Source organism: Mus pahari, chromosome 15 (assembly GCF_900095145.1).
Source record: "Mus pahari chromosome 15, PAHARI_EIJ_v1.1, whole genome shotgun sequence".
Taxonomy (NCBI): Eukaryota; Metazoa; Chordata; class Mammalia; order Rodentia; family Muridae; genus Mus; species Mus pahari.
In genome coordinates, this window is record NC_034604.1 from 15,805,974 (window position 1) to 15,825,988 (window position 20,015).

Genomic DNA, 20,015 nt, shown 5'->3' on the forward strand with positions numbered 1-20,015 from the left:
TTTTTTAGCATGCCTCTGTTTTAGCTGCATGAGATTGGGTGTGGAATTTTCATTCTGTGACTTCAAATTAGTGTTCAAAAAATTCATATTTCAGAGTATTTCTGCCTTGAGACTTTTCAGATTAGAGATAATGTATCCATGCTCTTAAATAGCCAGATTCATCTGCTACCACTTGTGACCCCTCTGTTCAGCTGAGACAGTGTGCTCTTTAAAGGCTATGCTCCAATCCAGCGTTCTCTGCTGATATTTGTTACCTCTCTGTCCAACTGAGCCGACGTGGTAGTGATTACACCAGTAGTGGGATGCATAGTAAATAACATGGGTGGAGAAGGCGACTGCTCCAGGATGGAGTACCTCAGCCGGGTGTGCATTGTGTCCGGCTCATCCTGGTCTGTTGCACAGACCTCCCCCACAGTAGAACCTGCAGAGGAAAAGCTCCCGTTCAGTTTCCAAACCCTCACACGCTCTGTGTCTCTGAATTCACTCTTTTCAGCTACTTTGGAATTCATCTGAAGCACTTTCTGACAGAGCAGGATCACAGCCTGCATAATTTAATAGATGCTTACATAAAATAACACTCTTTTTAAATAAAACTTATATGGTAATATTTTAGGAATCCGTGACCACCCCTATTTTCACTGTATTTTCATGTGGACTTCTATAAATGATGACACTACCCCTCTGGGAACTCTGCACTTCTAAACAGATTTTTTTTTTCTGATTACTCTTGAGCTCTTTTTCCATTTGCAAGCCTGAGCTTACATTAACCATTTGAGGCAGTTCTTTCTAAACATTAATTGGTTCAGTCAGGTCTTCCTAGGGTAGGTCCCCAAAGGTTCTCAGTGACTCTTTTTTTTTTTTTTTTTTTTTTTTTTGGTTTTTGGAGACAGGGTTTCTCTGTGTAGCCCTGGCTGTCCTGGAACTCACTTTGTAGACCAGGCTGGCCTTGAACTCAGAAATCCGCCTGCCTCTGCCTCCCAAGTGCTGGGATTAAAGGCGTGCACCACCACGCCCAGCTCTCAGTGACTCTTGATCATGCTCAGAATTGCTCATACCCATCCGCTCACCACTGGAGCACAGTAGACACTCTCACACGCTGAATGACTTTGTTTAAAGGTTCTTCAACTAAAACCATGTCATTTACCTCTCATAGATATGTAAAGTAACTTATTTGGAGGGCACCAGAATGCATGCAGTCTTTTGGATATTCTTGTCTACAGATAATCAATCCATTGACTGGATAAGAAACTAAGAAACCACAGGTTGTCACACCAAGAAACCAGTGAAAGACAGAAGAAAATGGTGTTTTTGCCACCACATAAGGCTGCTTCCCTGTGGCCACAGAGAGGCTCAGTTTATGAACTAAAGCTCACTCGAGCTGCCCTGTATCAGTGGTGTAGCTACTTACCAATGCGACTGTTTTCCAGAACTGTGAAGCTGTACACTTCCTGTGTAAAGATCGGGTAATTATCATTCTCGTCCTCTATTTTAATGAGGAGCGGCAGTGGGTACTCTGGTGTATAACCGTCTGGAGTTGTAGCGAATGCGGTCAGCTGTGAATAGAGGAAAATCATGGAAAATAGTAAGTAAAAATAATCCTGTTTTGTTTTGTGGTACTTGGGATGGGATTCGGTTTCTCACATGGGTCAAGCATGCTCTTTTCGCAGAGCTAAACCCTCTAACAAACAAATGCATAGCCAAATGTTTTCTCCTTTAGAAAAATAAAACAGAAAAAAAAATCATAAAGCCAGAAATAACCTAATGAATTTTTTCAATTCCTTTTGATTTTGGGGGGTAAGGGAATAAATGATATAGTGGTTGAAGTTAATAACTGCTATGTGGCCTAATTTTATGTCAACTTGACAGGGACTAGAGTCCTCTGAAAACAGGGAACCCCAGTCGAAAAAAATTCCTGCATAAGACTGGCCTGTAAACAAAACTGTAGGTCATTTTCTTAATAATGATTGCTGGGTAGGTTCCCCTAGCCCATTGTAAATGGAAGAACCCCCTGGGCTGGTGGTCCTGAGTTTTATTTAAAAAGCAGGCTGAGCAAGCCATGATGAGCAAGCCAGCAGGCAGCACCCTTCCGTGGCTTCTGCATCACCTCCTGCCTAAAAGTTCCTAGCCTGGTTCAAGTTCCTGACCTAATTTCTTTCAGTGATGAACAGTGATGTGGAGCATAACCCAAATAAACCCTGTCCTCCCCAGCCTTCTTTTAATACAACACACGCTCTTCAGACTTTACCTCAAAGGACTCGTACTGCTCACGATCTACGCGGCCAGTGCAATACAGGTTTCCAGTGTCTCTTTCCACATAAAATAAGTTTAGAGGTTCTTTATCAACTCCTGGACCTCTGATGGAATAGTATATCGTGTAGTTTTGAGCTGTGTCAGATTGGATCTAGAGAGCAGATAGTATATGCATGAGACATATGTTTGTTTCAGCAGAATTTTTATTCAATCACACTACCAGTTACTAATATAAACAATTATCCCCTGTTGTGTTCAGTTTTCAGAAAAATGCAGCAACACAATAAGAATACAATGAAAAATTTGCAAAAACAAGATACTTACAAAATCCCATAGAAGCAAATCAGAAAACACTTTATAAACTAAACACTGCATACATGAACCAAACACTTGAGACTTCTCTGTACTGAAAAACTAAAACAAGATGATATTGAATGATTATCTGTTGCCACTCAATTTAAGGTCTGAGGTTTTATTGTATTTGGCCTAGTATTTTAAAGGCTGGTTTTCACCACGTGTGGTGGCACCTGCCTGTAGTCCCAATACTGGGAAAGAGAGATGGAGGTAAGGCTGAGAGACAAGACCTTGTATATGTGGATAAGCCAAACTCTGGAGAAAAACACCACATTTTCTCCCATTCAGGAATCTAGACTGTATAGACATGTATAAAACCATTTCTATATGATGTGAAAGCAGAAGAGGGAGTGGAGAAAGGAAGGAGGGTAGTGAGAGGAGGAAGGGAGAAAGAAGTGAGTAGGTGAGAGTGAATTTGGTCAAAATATATGATACACTTGAAAGCAGCTATCTTTATAGTAGTATATAAGATGAACAGCACCGATACTGCTTTAGAATTCAGGATGAGTTTTACAGTTTTCATAGATTACGTTTGCATGACTAAAGCCGCAAAATGTAAGTACAACTATATTAAGAAATATTTACACACCTATGTTGAAGCATGGTACCTAAGCCTTCCATTCCTATATTTACATGTAACTATTTTATACACACTCATGTTTTAGTTAGTAAAGATTCATTCAAAGTCTTAAGCGTAACAGGCAAGCTTTCTATCACTATGACACATTTCCAGCCTTCACACAATTATTTTTTTAATAGCCACTCATTATTTTTGAAAATGGAAATGACAGACTTCCACAGCCAAAGTAAACTGTACCTGTTGAAGGAAAAGTGGGAAGGGACCCAATGAATTCTCCAGCATGGAACAAGGGATAGGAGCCCATCTTCTCTTGGCCCGGCTGAGAACCTTCTCTGCATGCAGTCTTTTATCTAGTACCTTGATTTAGAAGACAAAAAAGTTAAAGTTGATAACTACTTCATCCCCAGACATTCGAACTGATACATTTGTCTCCTCTCATAAGGATTGGCTAGGGACATGTAAATTCATGGGAGTACTTCAAAACCAAACTAAACTTCAATACTGCAGAAATAATAACACTACTGACAAAGAATAAGACTGGTTATTGTGATGCCAGCTTTTCTCTTGAAAAAAATAACTTGGTGAAATACAGAAGAGAGAGACAGATGGACCAGAAGAGTAGATGTCATACTGAGCAGCAAATGTTTGTTGCCACGTTGCCATGCAAGAGCACAGGAGAAGGAGATGCAATGAGAATGACTTGGATGGCTTCACTTCCAGATTTACCAGAAGCACATTCCACTCACCAGCCACTAGCCAGAGCCCAGGGACCAAGAGAGATCTGTCAGAATGAAGAGAGAAATAGGGTGACAGCACTCAGAGCGACTCAGTGATGGACAGCCAGGAGCTAGGAGAGGATGTTTCAACCTTCGGTGCCAGAATCGATAGGCACACACAGTAGTTGAAACCTTGACATTGTTATCTGTCTTCTAAGACTACAAGACATGCTAATGACAGAAGGTAGGCAAGGAGTTGAATGTGAGGTAAAGAAGGAAGTTGCAGCTGGGTCCAGGTAGCAGCGTCTCCAGATGCTCAGAACCCCTTCCAGGGTGAGCACATTGAAGCCACAGTTAGACTGTTCCCAATACATTGGAAACTAAGGAAACAGGGCATTCTCCCTCACATGTCCCCTAACAAAGGTTCTGCATCCCCCAAGGCCTGATCTCATCATTTTATCACTTGCACTGTGGCTTTGTGTCCCCATATGCCACCCCCACCATACCCCTGCTCCTTTTGTGGGTTTTTCTAGAGGACCATGGGGGGAAAAAGCCTGTAAAAGTGAGATGTGGTCCATCATAACTTGATGCCAAAAAAGGATCACCTTTTCCCAAGAATATGGTACACACCTCATGAATAGCCATAAAACTTTTTTTTAAAAATAAGATCCACAACACAGAATTCACTGGCTGATCACTGCTCTGAAGCAACACAATTGAATCTCAAGAGGGTTTCTTTTCTTGGCTTGGCTTGGCTTGGCTGAGTAAACGCCTGTTTAAACTATCTATGTCTTTGGCCCCAACTCCTTTTGTGGGCTTTTCAAGAGATAGTTTCTAAACTTGTTTTTGGCAGCATCTCCAAAATCAAAGTATTTCTTTGTGTCCGGTCTCCTGTTCTCATGTGAAGCTTATCTCAAAGGAAACGGGTGACAACTTGTGATGACATGTTTCACAACCAAGCCTCCTTCTCTAAAGCACGGTTGACCCTGGCTCTCACTCCCCTCCTAACCAAACCAACCCAAGTCTTCTCTGGTTCCACATCTTCCTTGATCTTCCTTGTCGGTGTCAGTTAGCCCTAAAGAAACACCAATTACACTCCATGCATACCATCTCACTTACCTCTACTGGGCCCTCTAAATGGACAGATATCTCCCTTTCTTCTTGGCTGTCTGTGTTGAAAAGCCATATAGTAAAGCTTCTTTGCCCCGAGGACAAAACAACAGAATTGGTTGTGTACACAGAACCATCTTCTAAGACTTGGAAGTCAGGATCACTCAGATGAATTATATTTGCCGATTTAAGGCATTCCATCAGGTTCACTGCAGAAAATACACATAGCAGTCAATTTAGCAACATAGAGTTCAAAAGTTATTTATAGTATGCATGTATAAGAGACCAATTATTTTTAAATCATGTATGAGATTATATGGTTAAAGTCCTCCCAAAATACACATATTGCTTCTAACACTGTTTTACATGTGTTTCAAGAGATATGTGTCCTGAAATAAAGAGATGTGAACTCCAGTATTTGGACATTTGACACAATGGACTTTATTTCTCATCTAAAATTCGCTATTAGAGATGACACATTACTTGAATTAAAGTCAAAAGTTACTAAATCGAAATATTACTGAAGTCTACACCAAATGTAAAATAATTAATATATTTTCACATTTAGTTGATTTTTTTTCCTTCTTTAACTAAATCACATAAGGAGTTGATGGGCCAGTGAGATGTGTGTATGGGGGTTGGGATACACACTTATTTTAGTCGTTAAACAAAATAAAGTCTTGATTTATAAAAAGCAGTATACAGAGCTTAAGACATATCTCAGGGTAGATTGCTCAGCAATGCAATGCCCTGGATTTGATACCCAGCACACCTTTTAAAAAATGGACACCTAAAAGAACTGGAAGTAAAATTCGGGAAGATATCAAAATGTTTAGTGATGAAAATCCAAGAGCACCTTCAAACTCAAGAAATAATTTCAATATTATTTTTCAAATGCTTAGAAGCATATTTAGCATACATAATATATCCATGGAATATAAATGTCAAAAATTATTTTATCATTTGAACTTCATCTTTTTATCTTCTTTGTGAAATCATATTTTTCAATAAATAATTATTTCATTGTTATGATATAAAATATTAAAATGATTGCACTGTTGGCTTTTAGCTATTAATCACAAGATCTTCATGGTCCTACATGTCACAGGAACTTGTAGAAAGCATACCGCATCAGGGTTTACCACACACTGTAGCCGCTCTTTACCTCTGCCAACAAATTTCTCGGCAGGTAGTTCAGAGGGGACCCGGAGGACAACTTCTTTACAGGCATCACAGGCAAGTGCAAGGATCTAAAACAAACAAGTAAGTGTCATACACTCACAAGATCCCTCTAATGAATATAGAGTTTATCTGAATCCCAATTACATAGTGGCATCCATTTAGAGTGCATAAAAGAAACATTAATTACTTAATTGTATATACACACACAATTTATTTAGTTTAAATTAACAAAATAAAATGAGAAATGTATACAAGAATGAGAATCTGAAGTACAGGAGGGAGATGAGTAAAAGCCAAGCACTCCCAAGGCTCCTTCCTTTCCAATGCACTTCATACTCAGGGAACCACTTTCTCTCTTAAGACTGTTTTTACGTTATTCTGTAAAGTGAATTTTCTAGTAACATCACTGACTGGGAGGGCCACGTGAAGATCCAGCAGCAACATGTGTGAGACAGTACCAAACACATACAGGAAACAGAAATAAATAAGTTCACCAAACCATTAAACAGTTCCCATAAATGTTGGACATCCCAGGAGCTACAGAGCTTGATAAACCAAACCACGGTGCCCTTGCTGAGGGGCCCTGTGGCTGCTATGGGAAGGTTGGGCAAAATCTAGATCTGAGTCCACGCAACATGGGACCTTATTCTGAGGACACACCTTCTCCTCACTGATGGTTAAGGCCATTTTAGGAAAACACTTTACTTCAAATGTCTTAAACAATTTAGTGATCTACAATGAGCCCATTCTAATTGACTGCATTTGATGACTCAAATTTAATTCTGTTGTGAGCTTTTTCTGTGACTGTTTCTGAAAGATACACACTCCATTTTCTTCAGATTACCAAAGTTCTTAGCCAAAAGCAAGGAATCCAACCATCAGCTATGCTGCTAAGCATGAAGATTTGGATGAAAATTTCATTTTCAATCTGTCTTAAGGCACCTGTAATTATCCAATTTAAAGTATATAGAAGGGATCCAAAAAGGTAGAGATTATATTTTATTTGCAAAATAGAAATAGATCACTGCCCCTCCCACAAAGACTTTCAAGTTGAATGTTAAAATAAGGGTGCTTTCACAGGCTTCCTAGCCAAGAGCGCAGGAGCACAGACCGATGTTTTGAGGGCTGTGGCTCAGGGTGACTGACAAAAAAACATCTACTCATTCACTCAACCAACACTTACTCATTCAACCAACACTCAGGCATAAGGAGGTGCTAAGCTGAGTCATCAGCTCCAGCAGTGAGCAAAGCAAGGACCTTGCCCTGAGTGGATCACACTGCATGGCACCAAGGAAGATAGACAAGTGCACATTGTCACATCCCAACAAGGACCGGCTAAGACAGATAACAGTTACTGGAGAAAAAGAGCAGAGAAATATGGCCGAGAAGGCTGGAGCCGCTGTGAACTGAGGGAGCAAAGCAGCTCCCATAAGGAACAGTCTAGAACATTGACTGTTGTGTTCAGAGTACAAAGGAAAGCAGCAATGAAAGGCAGAGAGCTGCAGAATGGTTTTATCTGGTGTTCACCAGCAGGCAGGCAAGTGGTTGCATGGCAACAAGATTACAGACACATACAAATGGAAGTCAGGATAACAACTGCAAGGGCACAGCACTAGTCTAAGGTAGGGACATGGTACTTACACGGAAGTCTTAGTGGTAGAGGTGAATGGCCCAGTTAAGACAATTGCTTTTGGAAACAGTGTTCCTGACACCCATTTATTCATATATTAAATGAATTTAATTAAATATCTACTCTTTACTCTAGTAGCAAACATAATGAGAATTCAACCCCAGCATAAGGCATAGTTGTAGACTCAATAAAGTATGGAAATGCCACGGCAGGGGAGTTCAGACTGGTCTAGGAGAGTAGGGGAAGCCAGCCTCACCTAGGAACTAGATGAGGTCAACGAAGGAGTGGCCATGAGTCAATCATGATAGGAGAAAGCAGGGTTGAAACTGCAAAAGTACAGAATGACAGATGACAGAGAACTAAATAAAAAGCTATAGTGTAGTGGTTCTCAACCTGTGGGTCATAACCCATTTGGGGACCAAACAACCCTTTCACAGGGATAGCCTAAGGCCATCTGACCTTAGACCTACATTATGATTCAGAAGAGAAGTAAAATTAGTTATAAAGTAGCAATGGTTGGGGCTCACCACAACATGAGGAACTATTCTAAAGGGTCTCAAGACAATACTAGGAAGATTGACAACCACTGCTCTAGTGACTGATGTGTACAATCTAAGAAGAAAAAAAAAGCTAAAGTGATTCAGAAGCTTAAGTGTGGAACAACTTCTGAATAGTGTTAACAATCCACATTGATTCTTCCTCTTACACTTTATAAGGAGCTGCTATGGTTTACAAATAAGGTGGGACCCCAAAGAGATGTTTTCTGGATGCCACATCTAATCACTGGGAGGTAACTGTGTTGTGTGAACTTAACTTAATGAATGGGCTATATATGAATGCTTCATTTGAAGGCATTGTTAGGAGGCGGTGGAAAGTTTGTGTTGGCTCCTGAACCACACAAGGAGGTTAACTGGAGGTGAGTCCTGGCCTGCCTCCTTTCTGTTGCTCCCTTTTAGTTAAGGTCTTCCATGAGATAAATAGCTTTCCCCCACTGTGACCTTCATCCATGATGTTTCTGCTTATCTTGAATGAGCCTAAAAGCAATGGTGTCAGTTAACCATGAACGAAAACTTTTAAAATTGTGAGACAGCCAGAATATATCCTCTCTCCTTTCACATCCTTTTCTTGGGTCGATCTCAGAACAATGAAGAAAACTGACCAGTGCAGATTGCAAAGATTTGTCTCAAGTAAATAAATTACCTAAGCAGATTTATATTGGAGAATGGTAAGTCTGAACATTGTGGAAAAATAGATCGGGAGAAAAACTTTCATTTTACTGAAGACATGTAAGAAAACTTGGAGAATGTTGTGAGAAAAGTAACTAGCTATGATGAATAACATGATTTCAAAATATCCTACAGCACTGAAGAACTAAGGAAAAGAGCAAAGAATTGAAGGGTTGGGTCTGCATGTAAAACTGAAACATAGAAAGTAGGAAAGAAGAATTCAGAAATATCTTCTGACCTGCCAAGCTTGGCTCTGGTTTCTTGGCCTCAACAGAGATAGAGTGAAGTGAAAACATGGGACACACCTACTGTGTACAGGAAGGTGCTTTCCATTACACATTCAATATGAGGGAGAGCCACAGTCAATCTGGCCTTTGCATGGGTTTAGGATCCACATTCAAACCCATGGTTTGGGTCTGAAGTCTCTTGGGTGTCATAAGGACAATGCCACAGGGAAAGCATTAGAAACAACCCCATGGTCATGGTTACTCTTCAGTGGATTTAATGGAAACACACCTCTGTGTGTCTATGAGGATATTTCTGAAAGGTTTAATTGAAGAGAGAAGACCCACCCTGAATGTGGGCAGGGATGCAGGACTGAGTGAGAAGGAGAAAACAACTGGGTGCCAGCATCCATGCTCTCTGCCTCCTGACTGTGGATACAATGAACCAGATGCCTCACCAGCTGTGAGGTCCCAGCAAGAGTGTCCTTAGCCTCAAACTGTAGCCAAAATAAACCTCATTTCTTCTCCGGTGTTTGTTCACAGCAACAAGAAAAATAGATGATCTCATCGCTAAACCTGGGAGTATAATAGGTTTTCCAAGGTCACCAAAGTCACCATTGCTGCTTCATGTCACATTGAAGAAATCTTGGACAGGAGTGAGGGCATGCAAAGAGGGAAATTTTTCTCTATTTGCATTTGTTTTGTCTATACCTACAAAACTCAAGCAAACCGAATAATAAATACCATGAGAGAAGCAACTGATAAATACAGTTATCACTACTCTGTGTCCATAATTAAAGAAGTCATGACTTAAAAAAAGTCATTTTCTAAAGCAATGACTGGGTGGAAATGCCAGGAGGTAAATGTAGTAGAACCCTAGAAGGCCACATGCCAGCACCAGGCCATCTGCTTCCTAACTGTTAGAACTAAACACCTTGCTATCTTCCCGTGACGCTCCCACTGAAGACTTGGCTACTTCAGAAAAACCTAAACACAAAACACGTAGGTAGATGTACACAGAGAGAAAGGCAGATCCAATCTGCAGTAGGGAAAGTGGGCAACATACATACATTAATCCTAAACTAAATTACAACTTTATGATCCCTATAAAAATCTCAACAGAGTATTTCCTGGAGTTAAACAAGCCAATCCAAGGATTATAGAAAAATTATGAAAAAGAAGAATAGCAAAGGGATATGTAGACGTTAAAAGAGGATATGAAGTTCTACTAAATAAAAGCAAGGCTATGTATCAGTGTGTGGGTAGAAAGTATTAGTTACATGATTTATAAAGACAAACGCCATGCCTGCCTGCATCCCATCTATTTACAGCCACAGAGGACATACACAACTTTTGGCATTAACAATTCGTGAGAGTTTTCTATTTGTCACACTCTTGCCTACACAGCTTGTTGTTAAAAACAGTTAATTGTGAAATATTGCTTTTAATTCACTTTTTAGTTTTGTATTTTAAAGATTTTTCTATTTCTAGAATATTTATTGTCTTTGTTCATACTAGAAGTTGAAATCCACGTCATAGATAGGCTTTCTTAACTGAAAATCCATAGGAATTCATCATGTTTTTCCTATAACCCACATGATGTCATCATGCACTTTAATAGTTCACCTACTTGGAGTATTTTATTGTGTTCTGCAAAAAGTATGGGTTCAATTTTATCTTTTCCTAAACTTCTGACTTATTCAAGTAACCTCAAAGTCAATCTCGATAATTCTTAGACTGATGCAATCCTTAAAGATATAAAATAGTAGTTCTCAACCTTCCTAGTGCTGCGACCCTTTAATCCAGTTTGTCAGGTCATAGTGATCCCAAACCAAAAAATTATTTTAGTTGCTACTTCATAACTGTAATCTTGCTGCTGTTTTATCATAATATAATTATAATATAACTATCTGTGTTTTTTGACGGTCTTAGGCAACACTTATGAAAAGGGTCATTCAACCCCAGAAGGGTCGCGACCCACAGGTTGAGAACCACCACTGCTGTAACATGACATCAAACATAAAACAGCTTCCTGTCTAGCCATATGCAGCCTGTTTGGAGAGAATAACATCCCCCAAATCACAGTCATTGGCTTTGTATTCGTCATCTCCAATTCAGGTTCTCCCATCCATATAAGACTGCTCATACACATGTAAATGGCTTACAGCCAAGTTTATCCACTATGACATTACTAGTGAGAGCAAAAGCCAGTAACAAAATAGATAGATACCAGTGAGCAGGCCCATGCAAAATCTCTGAAGATGAACTTATTGAAACAATAAAGGATTAAGGAGAATAATAAGGAGAAAAAAGTCTAGACTTTTCTGTGAGGATCGAGGAATATAGTTCTATATATTGAAATCTCTGACACCGAAAGGAAAATGATATTTGGAAAGATAATAAATGGTAAGCTATAGTTTACTATGTAGACATATACAGGCTTGTTTAAAGGTGACGTCTGAAAGAGCGATATTAATTTAAGAAAATTAATATCCACAGAAAATTAGCATTTACAAGTGAGAAAAACAGTGGTCAAGCAGACAGAAGGGATAACAGAAGGCAGTGGCCAGGGTGTGGGGCATAGTGTGAGGAGCGTAGACTGCCTAACAAGAATGGTTGTGTAAGACACACTCATCCAGATAGTTGTTGCAAGGTATCTTCTTGTAGTTAATTTTCTATTACTGTACACTTAAGACCCTGTCAAAAGAGAAGACCTCATGTTACACCCTTAAGTCATACACAGAAAAAAAGGGGGGGAGGGATGAAGAAACATGGTAAGGAGTCAGACTCTGAGGGTCAGAATGTTTGTCTAAGGTGTTCATTTCCAGAATAAAGAATGAATCATGGGGTAGAATTCTGTGTAGAGTAGAACACATCTCTTGAACTTGTCAAGAGATATTAGAAGGCTGTAGAGAACAAAGCACCTTTCTGCTTTCGGGAAGAAATCTCAGGTGCTTAAGACACTGTGGGGTGGGGCAGTACGAGGAAGTGGAGAGAAGCTGACTGGTGGAATGTCTAGGGATTAACTGAATGTATGAGAAAGAGGAGACACATAGGGAGCCACACCCCCGAAAGACATTAGTAGACATGGACGTTTTGCGTACTTTCTCTATGCTTTTCTCACACCCATCTGAGGTTGAAAAGCTTTGTTCACAGGGTCCCTGGAGTTTACAGCAAACGGAGGGGACTCACATTACACTTTCCTGCTTGAAAGCAAAATAAGGCGAGTTGCCGGAACACCTCCACTCCCATTCCTAGATTCAAGAAACGAGGCTCTACTTATTCACCGGCAGCATATGTTTCTATTAAAAGATCTGGGAGTGTGGGTTTGCACAGGGCAGCGCTATATCAAGAAGACTAAGTATGTCTTTTCTTTCAAAGAATATGGCCCTGTGACAAAAAAGGAAGTAGCTTTGTTCCTCATTAGGTATCAACCAAAGCTCACTCTACCATCAGCAGAATATTTTGTGGCGATTATTTGCCCTAGGCTCAGTTTCTTTAGCCATAAAATCCTGACTGCAAGGCCCTGGTATTTTATGAATAGCCTCTGGGAATTCTGATCGAAAGTTTATACCATTCATTCCCGGGACTTCCAGTACCCAATCACATTTTCAGTAATTAAAAACGCAGGAATTCCTTGTGAAAGGAGACATGGAGATGCCTTGACCTCAGAACCCCTCACCTCCACACACTTTGGTTCCCTGGGTTCTTCCAGGTTTCCTTCAAAGCCAGTGTGAGCCATGCTGCAGGCTAAGAGTGAAAGGGCGGTATCAAATTGGCTGCTATTTTGCAACTAGCATAGTGAACTTTTTCCCTGTACAAGGGACCCCGATAAAACTATAATCTGGAGCATTCCTTTCCCACACTCCTCAACGGCCTAGTCACTCCCAGGGATGAATTGTTGAGTTCTGGTTCCCAAGGGAGATCCAGTCCTGTCCTCAATAAAACCATAAATTTTGACTCACACCTCTGAGAGGGCTGAAGGTCCTGGCTGTTGTACTTCTTAAAGCAAGAAAGAATCTGAGCAGGAGTTGAGAAGAAAAATCCAAACTCCTTCCAGGACAAGATCTCAGGCTAGGATGTTCATTTCCCAGCGATTTAGGGGATCAGTGGTCGCCTCCTGTCCATTCATCTAACTCTGGAAGAAAGTCCAGACTCTCTCCTTCATTCCAATGCATTTCTAGAATCCCAAATCCCATCCCATCCCCAAGCAAGGAATCCTCAAAAGCAACAAGTCTTTTTTTTTTTTTTTTTTGGACACCAAGGACCCCACACTGGCCTTTGGTGTCCTCTGCCAGGCAGCTTCACTAGAGGCGGCCTGCACTCAGGGCTCCGGTGACCATGCTCCAGGCCCGGGCACAGCGCTGGCGCACCCCGCTCTGCCCAGAGAACCCCGAGGCCAGGGTTTTGGCTGGGCGTCCGCGATCCGCCCCCGTCTCCATCCGAGCGCGCGCCTATTACAGCTCTCAGCCACACTCCCTCCCCTGCGGGACCTTGGAGGCCCGGTCGCTCGGCTTCCTGCCGCCCTCCCTCACCGACAACAAATGCTCAGTTTAAGGTGTCCTGAGGCCCGGTGACCCCACCTGGGCCAGCCGCCCCGGCCACATGTTCCTCTCCCCGTCCCTTAGATGGTCCCCAGAGCTCACCGCGAGGGTCAACAGGTGTCCCAGGCCGAGGGCAGGGCTCCCGGAGCGCGTAGATCCCACAGCCGCCATGGCCAGTTCAAGGGACAGGTCACCGCCCCGCACCCGCTGCGCAGAGGTGGAGCGCGCACAGGCAGGCGCCTTTCTCGCGCTCGTCTGATGCTCCCGCCTGGGTCCCCAGGGGCTTTTCCTCTGGCCGAGGGTGGAGCTCTGGACAAGTCCAAAAGACTCTAATCGGCCACTCCTTGTTATTTTTCTTGAGTCTTCACGACTTTAAGAATTCAACAGGTGGGAACTCCCTCTGGCCTCCACCCTTTCACCTGTGCTAGGTATTTCTCACCAGCAGACGCCACCTATATGTCCCTTGTCACCCCCCCACATCCCCCACCCCGCCCCGGATGGCGGTCTAGCAGGATTAACAGCTGGTCCTGCCCAGCAGAAGCCCTGACAGTACTAAGATTCACCGGGAGCTCTGGCCCTAGCCACGCCCAGAGCACTGCCCACTGCCGGTGGAGTTACCTGGGGGTTAACTCCCAAACCCACAACTGCCCTGGATCAACTGGCTGAATTACAGCTGCCTGAAGCTAGTCTGATAAGATGTGGGCTAAAGGGACATTCTATTGCATAAATCAAAGTCCCACAGACATGTAAATAAGGTTCAAACAGGAGTTCCATCCTAAAAAATCTCAAGGTTCAGAAAATAGATTGACAGTGACTCTGGTTCTATAATTTAGGGAGAAAAGGAAAGAAAGGAAAGTGGAGAGGAAGACAAGGAGGGAGGGAGATCAAGGGAGGGACCAAGGGAGCCTGAGAAGGGGAAGGAAGGAAGGAAGGAAGGAAGGAAGGAAGGAAGGAAGGAAGGAAGGAAGGAAGGAAGGAAGGAAGGAAGGAAGGAAGGATAAACCAGAGTTACTATAGAAAACCCATCAACTGAGGCCTCAGATTGACTAAATGTGGGCCCTCTGGTTTCCACTATGTTATCTTTTGTGATTTTTCTCTTAGCATGTCCCACATAGAGCCCTGGATATCCTGGTAACAATTATTTTTCTCTGTGCTGTTATCAGGACTAGAATTCCTGGTGAAAAGTGAAAAAGAACAGGAGAATCACATTCTGACTTGACAGCACTAAAGCTCATGAGTTATAGCAGCACTTAACCAGGAAGATTAAGGCTGAGAGCTTCACACTCTCCAGAAAGCACTCACTGCGCCTTCTGACTCACCTCCTGCACCTCTTTTCAAAGACACCATAGAAGTTCACCAGAAAGACAACCTTCCCTGTTGCCTGGTTTAAAGATAGTTAAAGAAAACAAGTTTAAAGAGCTGACCACAGCATTTAGTACCATTTCAATTATCAAAATGTTTCCCCCTCTGTGAATAGACCCAGAATAGTGGTAATAACAACCACACGTTAAATTCAAAATTAATGCTAAATGCCTGACCTGATGGTTTCTATTAATGTAGGTGTTCTATTGTCACCTGTGTTTTATTGGCCGTAAAATTAGCATCCTTTGCTAGTAAAATAAGCCTGGGTCATGAATCTGACTGTCATGTTTTTGTTTTCTTACTTCCTAATACTCATTCATGTTTGCCCAGTGATGATTTCGTAAATGTCTATCAACTCATTGGTGATGACATCACACTGTCCAGCTCCAAGCTTTCCAAAAAATACAGAAGCCAGCTGGTTTCAGCATCACACCTCATGACAACAGGCATTGCCAAACTCTTGCTTCCAATACCTTTGGAATGGCTCACGCTCTTCCTCATTAAAGAAAAGAAAGCAATATGTCAATTCATCTCAGATAAATGAAGCTTTCAAATGGCAACTTATATTTGTTTCTTTGTGAAAATTTGCTCAAGGGTTTGGATAAAAGTTACATATTCTAAGTAAATGTTCTGCCTTAAAGGATTAGACTAGCTAGCCACTGTAAATTTCTCCTTGAACCAGTTTTGAAACATCCTACCATGAAAGTATGACAAGTGTAGATCGATCAGTGTGGCTCCTTAGAGACTGTCATTTGTCTGTGAACAGAACTCTGAGACAGAAGCCAGCTCTCCATTACTCTAACAACATCAAAAGTAATGATCAGCTTCCTGTGCATCCTGCCTTGCTTTGAGAACTCCTTGGGCATCTGGACTCACAACTGATAAGTAACCCAGACCACTGGCTGCTGCCTATGGTACTTCCTTCATCTAAATCTAAACTGCTGTACTGATCCTGAAAGACTGACTAAGAAACAGCTGAGGTGGAAGTCAGTTACATAGATATCATAGAGAATCAAAACCAAAGCCCCATAAAGACAGGAACAATGTAGACCTTGAACTCTTGGAGCCAAATCTACCCAATAGCTTCAGAACCTTCTAGTTTCAGAAGCTAGGAGCTAAATATGCTGAAGTAAACAAGCAAACAAACAAAACCCCCACTTACACAGATACACACAGAGTCATCTGTAGATCCACACTTCTAACCCCGGTGATTGCCAGAGTCCAGGAAAGAGAAGCTGGTGGATGAATGTAGCTTTCAGCAGGACTCAACTTATCAAGGTGTATCCCGGATGCAGAATGACAGTGGAGCTAGTGTGACACAAATCGCAAGAGGAAGACAGAACAAGATTGAAGTGCACTGCTTAATTCTGTCAGAGGCAGAAGTAGGCAGCAAACCTGATGGTAACTACAGCACAACTATCCACTGCCCAGAGTTGTCACGGGGATCACATGGTACGGAAGATGCACTATGCCCTCTGAGTAAATGCTCTAAATGCTCCTCACTTCCTTCTGTGTCTGCTGTGGGCATCCTTCTCCCCACTGTCCTGCCCCATCTCTGACCACTTACATCCAGGCCCCATCTCATTCTTTTTTGTTTTGTTTTGTTTTGTTTTGTTTTGTTTTGTTTTGTTTTGTTTTTCAAGACAGAGTTTCTCTGTATAGCTCTGGCTGTCCTGGAACTCACTTTGTAGACCAGGCTGGCCTCGAACTCAGAAATCCGCCTGCCTCTGCCTCCCAAGTGCTGGGATTAAAGGTGTGCGCCACCATGCCCGGCTCCCATCTCATTCTTGTGACTCTTTCCTGCCTTTCTAGTATGCATCTGAAGGAGGCACTTTACCTGGTCTAAGACCAGTCACAGCACTAACTTACTCACCACTTCAAATCTTTCAGCCCTGTCTTTACAGCAAGGGAAATCATCCTTTGGCAACTATAAAACTAAAATGAGGCTATATAAGATTTGTGCACTTTTAGAAAATTTGCACTAGTTTGTCTTTAAAAAAAAAGAATTCTTTTTTAATGCAAGGAATACAGTTTTGCATTTATGTTAAATAAACTATTTACTTTCTACTGTTTCATATATTTTTGTAAAGCTTACTTTTCAAAATTAGTGTCAATGAATTGAAATATATACAAGGGAGCCTTAGTATCTTTTAAAAATAAGTAAATAAAGGTGTCAGATGATACTACAGTGATTAATCCTGAAGTCACATGAGAGAAATCCCATAATTTCATAAAGGTCAATCCCCAGGTGACAAGCACCTTGGATGGGATGGGGGCCTTTGCTTCTCCCAGGTGAGGGCACCTGTCCTTTGTTACTGCAGCTTCCTTCCTCCTCTAATGTCAGGTTAGGCAAACTGAAGCATCCAGTCTCATAGTCTGGCCAATGATAGGGTCCAGGGCTTCTCAGGCAGGCAGACAACCACTGTCCAGCTTCTATCATGCAAACCAATCTAGCTACATTTTCTTCTGTTGTAATATGGATGCATTCTGTTGGTTCATCCCCTCTGGAGGATCTTGCCTGATACAGACACCCTGAAGAAAAGAAGAAATCCTTGAGAGATGTGTTTGAGAGAAGGGATTCAGGGTTAGATAAAACAGAACAAAACAAAACAAAACAAAACAAAACAAAACAAAACAAACCTGGCTCTTACTCAACAATACATGCAAAATACCTTCTGCAGATCCATAAAGTTAACAGAAGACACTGCAAAATGAACAACTGTATCCCAGTAGGTAGAAAGGGATTTTCAGAATACATCAAACCAATTCTTCCACCCCACGAAAGCGCCAGCTTTTCATGACTAAGGTCAGCCTCTCATCTTGTGCCTTCCTGCTTCCTGCTTCTGCCTCCACCTGACTTAAGTTAAAGGTTTTTGTTTAACAAAAGATACTATAACAGTTGTTATATTGAGAAAAAAAAATTTGTGACAAAAAAAAAAAAACCCAAACATACCTAGCATAGACTAGGAACTACAGCACATGTGCAATGTATATCAAGAAATCAGAGAATTGTATGCTAAAATATTAAATTATCTTTTTGCCAAATAATAGCAAAGGCGAATGAGTTCTGGATAATTTGAGAACCCTGAGAGAATTACACTTTGAAAGAATGTTAAACTAAATAATTTAACAATACCCTCATATCCTGTTTCTTGAGCGATCATTCCCTCATTGTGCAATAAGAGAGTCTCATTATGTGTTATAAAGAAGTTAGGAACAAACTGCACTACAATCTTTGGAGAACAAGTAGATAAATCATGATCTCCCATTGATCCCTGTTCTAAGTTGGAAACACCAAGCTCCGTATAGCAGTATTGCTCATTCTTAAGAACAGAATCCAGCCAAATAGCTGAAATAGAATATTTCTGAATTAAATGTAAGTGAGCAGAAAATTTATATCACTGGCATGTTTTACAAAAAAAAATACATTCTAAACAAATGCTGCATGGAGATAAATATGGATTGAACTATATAGGTGCACAGGGTAGGGGTGGGAGAGGAGGGGCTAACAAAGAGAAAACAATGAATATATTGCTCATTTTAAGAGGAGCAATGGGAAATTTTAACAGTATATTGACATTTATTATATGTCTTCTTGTTTATATCCTGTAACAAGAAATAATAATGAAGGGAACTAGTAATAAAACCAAGTGAGTAGAGAAGAAATCAATATTGATCCAAAGGGAGGAACTAGACGAATTGGTTTTACACATATACTGAACATCATAACTGGTAGCACATATCTGGTCTGATAGTTTGTGTATCCATCCAGTGGCCATGGGTGAACTGGGTTTATCTGAAAGGTGGGCTGGAAATGAAAAGGACAGGGTGCAAGAGAAGGATGAAGCCAAGACAAGGTCCTGATCAAGGCTCCAAGTTTAATATTCAGCACTGCAGTCCCACAGACCCATCCTTTGTTCCAGCTGGATTATGTTGCAAAGCAAGCTCAGCGGGCAGTCTATTCTTCTAAGTTCCCATAGGAAGTTGCACATGCAACCAAGGCAGATTACACCACATAGATAGTTAAGCCCATGATGGCAAGCACTCAAGGTCTGTTCAGCCTGTTCAAAGCTGGGAAGGGGCACAATTCCTCCTTTTTTGCTTTTTAAAGATGAGCAGTACCAGTAGCTGGATGGGGGCACAAGATTTACTTGTTTTCCATAACCATGTCCAGGGAATAGAGTCACCAGATGGCTGTGCCTGTCTTAAGTTGATATCTATATTGTTCCTTCATACCCGTCAGGGAGAACAAACATAGCATTGAGGTATGTCTCTGTCTTAGGTTGATAGGAGATCAAGAGCACCCTTACCTGTCTCTGGCTACAGGCTTTCTATAGCATACTCTTTCCCATTCAGACCAAAGCCATGAAGGACATATGAATATGCACTCAATGAATTTCTTCATAGTGATGGATAACTGCCATGGTGAATAGCTGAGCTTGCTGAAAGCGATCCTATGTGAAGACAACCAATCTGTTTAAGACACAAAGTCCCAAGCAACAAGATTGTAGTTAATGGTCCAAGCAGTGTAGAAATTAAAGTTGTAAGCCATTGGGAAGTTGAGAACCAGGATTCAAACCATCCCTGATTCTATCCTTTTTCCCTTTTCCTTTTGGCTAGTCTTCTTGAAGTTTAGCCATAGAGATCTTTACTATTCCTGAATGATCAATGTAAAAATAACATTCTTCATGGAGGGCTGTACATAGTCCTCCCTGTTGAATGAATAAAAGAGCAAGTCCTACTGTCAACAAGACAAAAAGGCCACCAACAGATTGGGAAAGGATTTTTACCAATCCTAAATCAGATAGAGGACTTATATCCAATATATACAAAGAGC

General features: G+C 41.4%; 1 protein-coding gene across 2 annotated transcripts in view; it reads right to left on the reverse strand.

The window, feature by feature from the left end:
• Dsc2 (desmocollin 2) overlaps positions 1-14,242 on the reverse strand; it is a 30,619-nt gene extending 16,377 nt beyond the window's left edge. The window contains exons 1-7 of one of the 2 annotated variants that reach the window (XM_021214752.2): positions 13,919-14,242; positions 6,176-6,260; positions 5,020-5,219; positions 3,422-3,541; positions 2,246-2,401; positions 1,409-1,553; positions 255-421 (exon numbers count right to left, since the gene is read on the reverse strand). In XM_021214752.2, coding sequence (XP_021070411.1) covers positions 255-421; positions 1,409-1,553; positions 2,246-2,401; positions 3,422-3,541; positions 5,020-5,219; positions 6,176-6,260; positions 13,919-13,987 — 942 coding nt within the window. In that variant the 5' untranslated portion in view covers positions 13,988-14,242. The remainder of the gene's footprint in view (positions 1-254; positions 422-1,408; positions 1,554-2,245; positions 2,402-3,421; positions 3,542-5,019; positions 5,220-6,175; positions 6,261-13,918) is intronic. The other variant, XM_021214751.2, reaches the window with a different exon arrangement.
• Between the last annotated feature and the right edge of the window lie 5,773 nt (positions 14,243-20,015).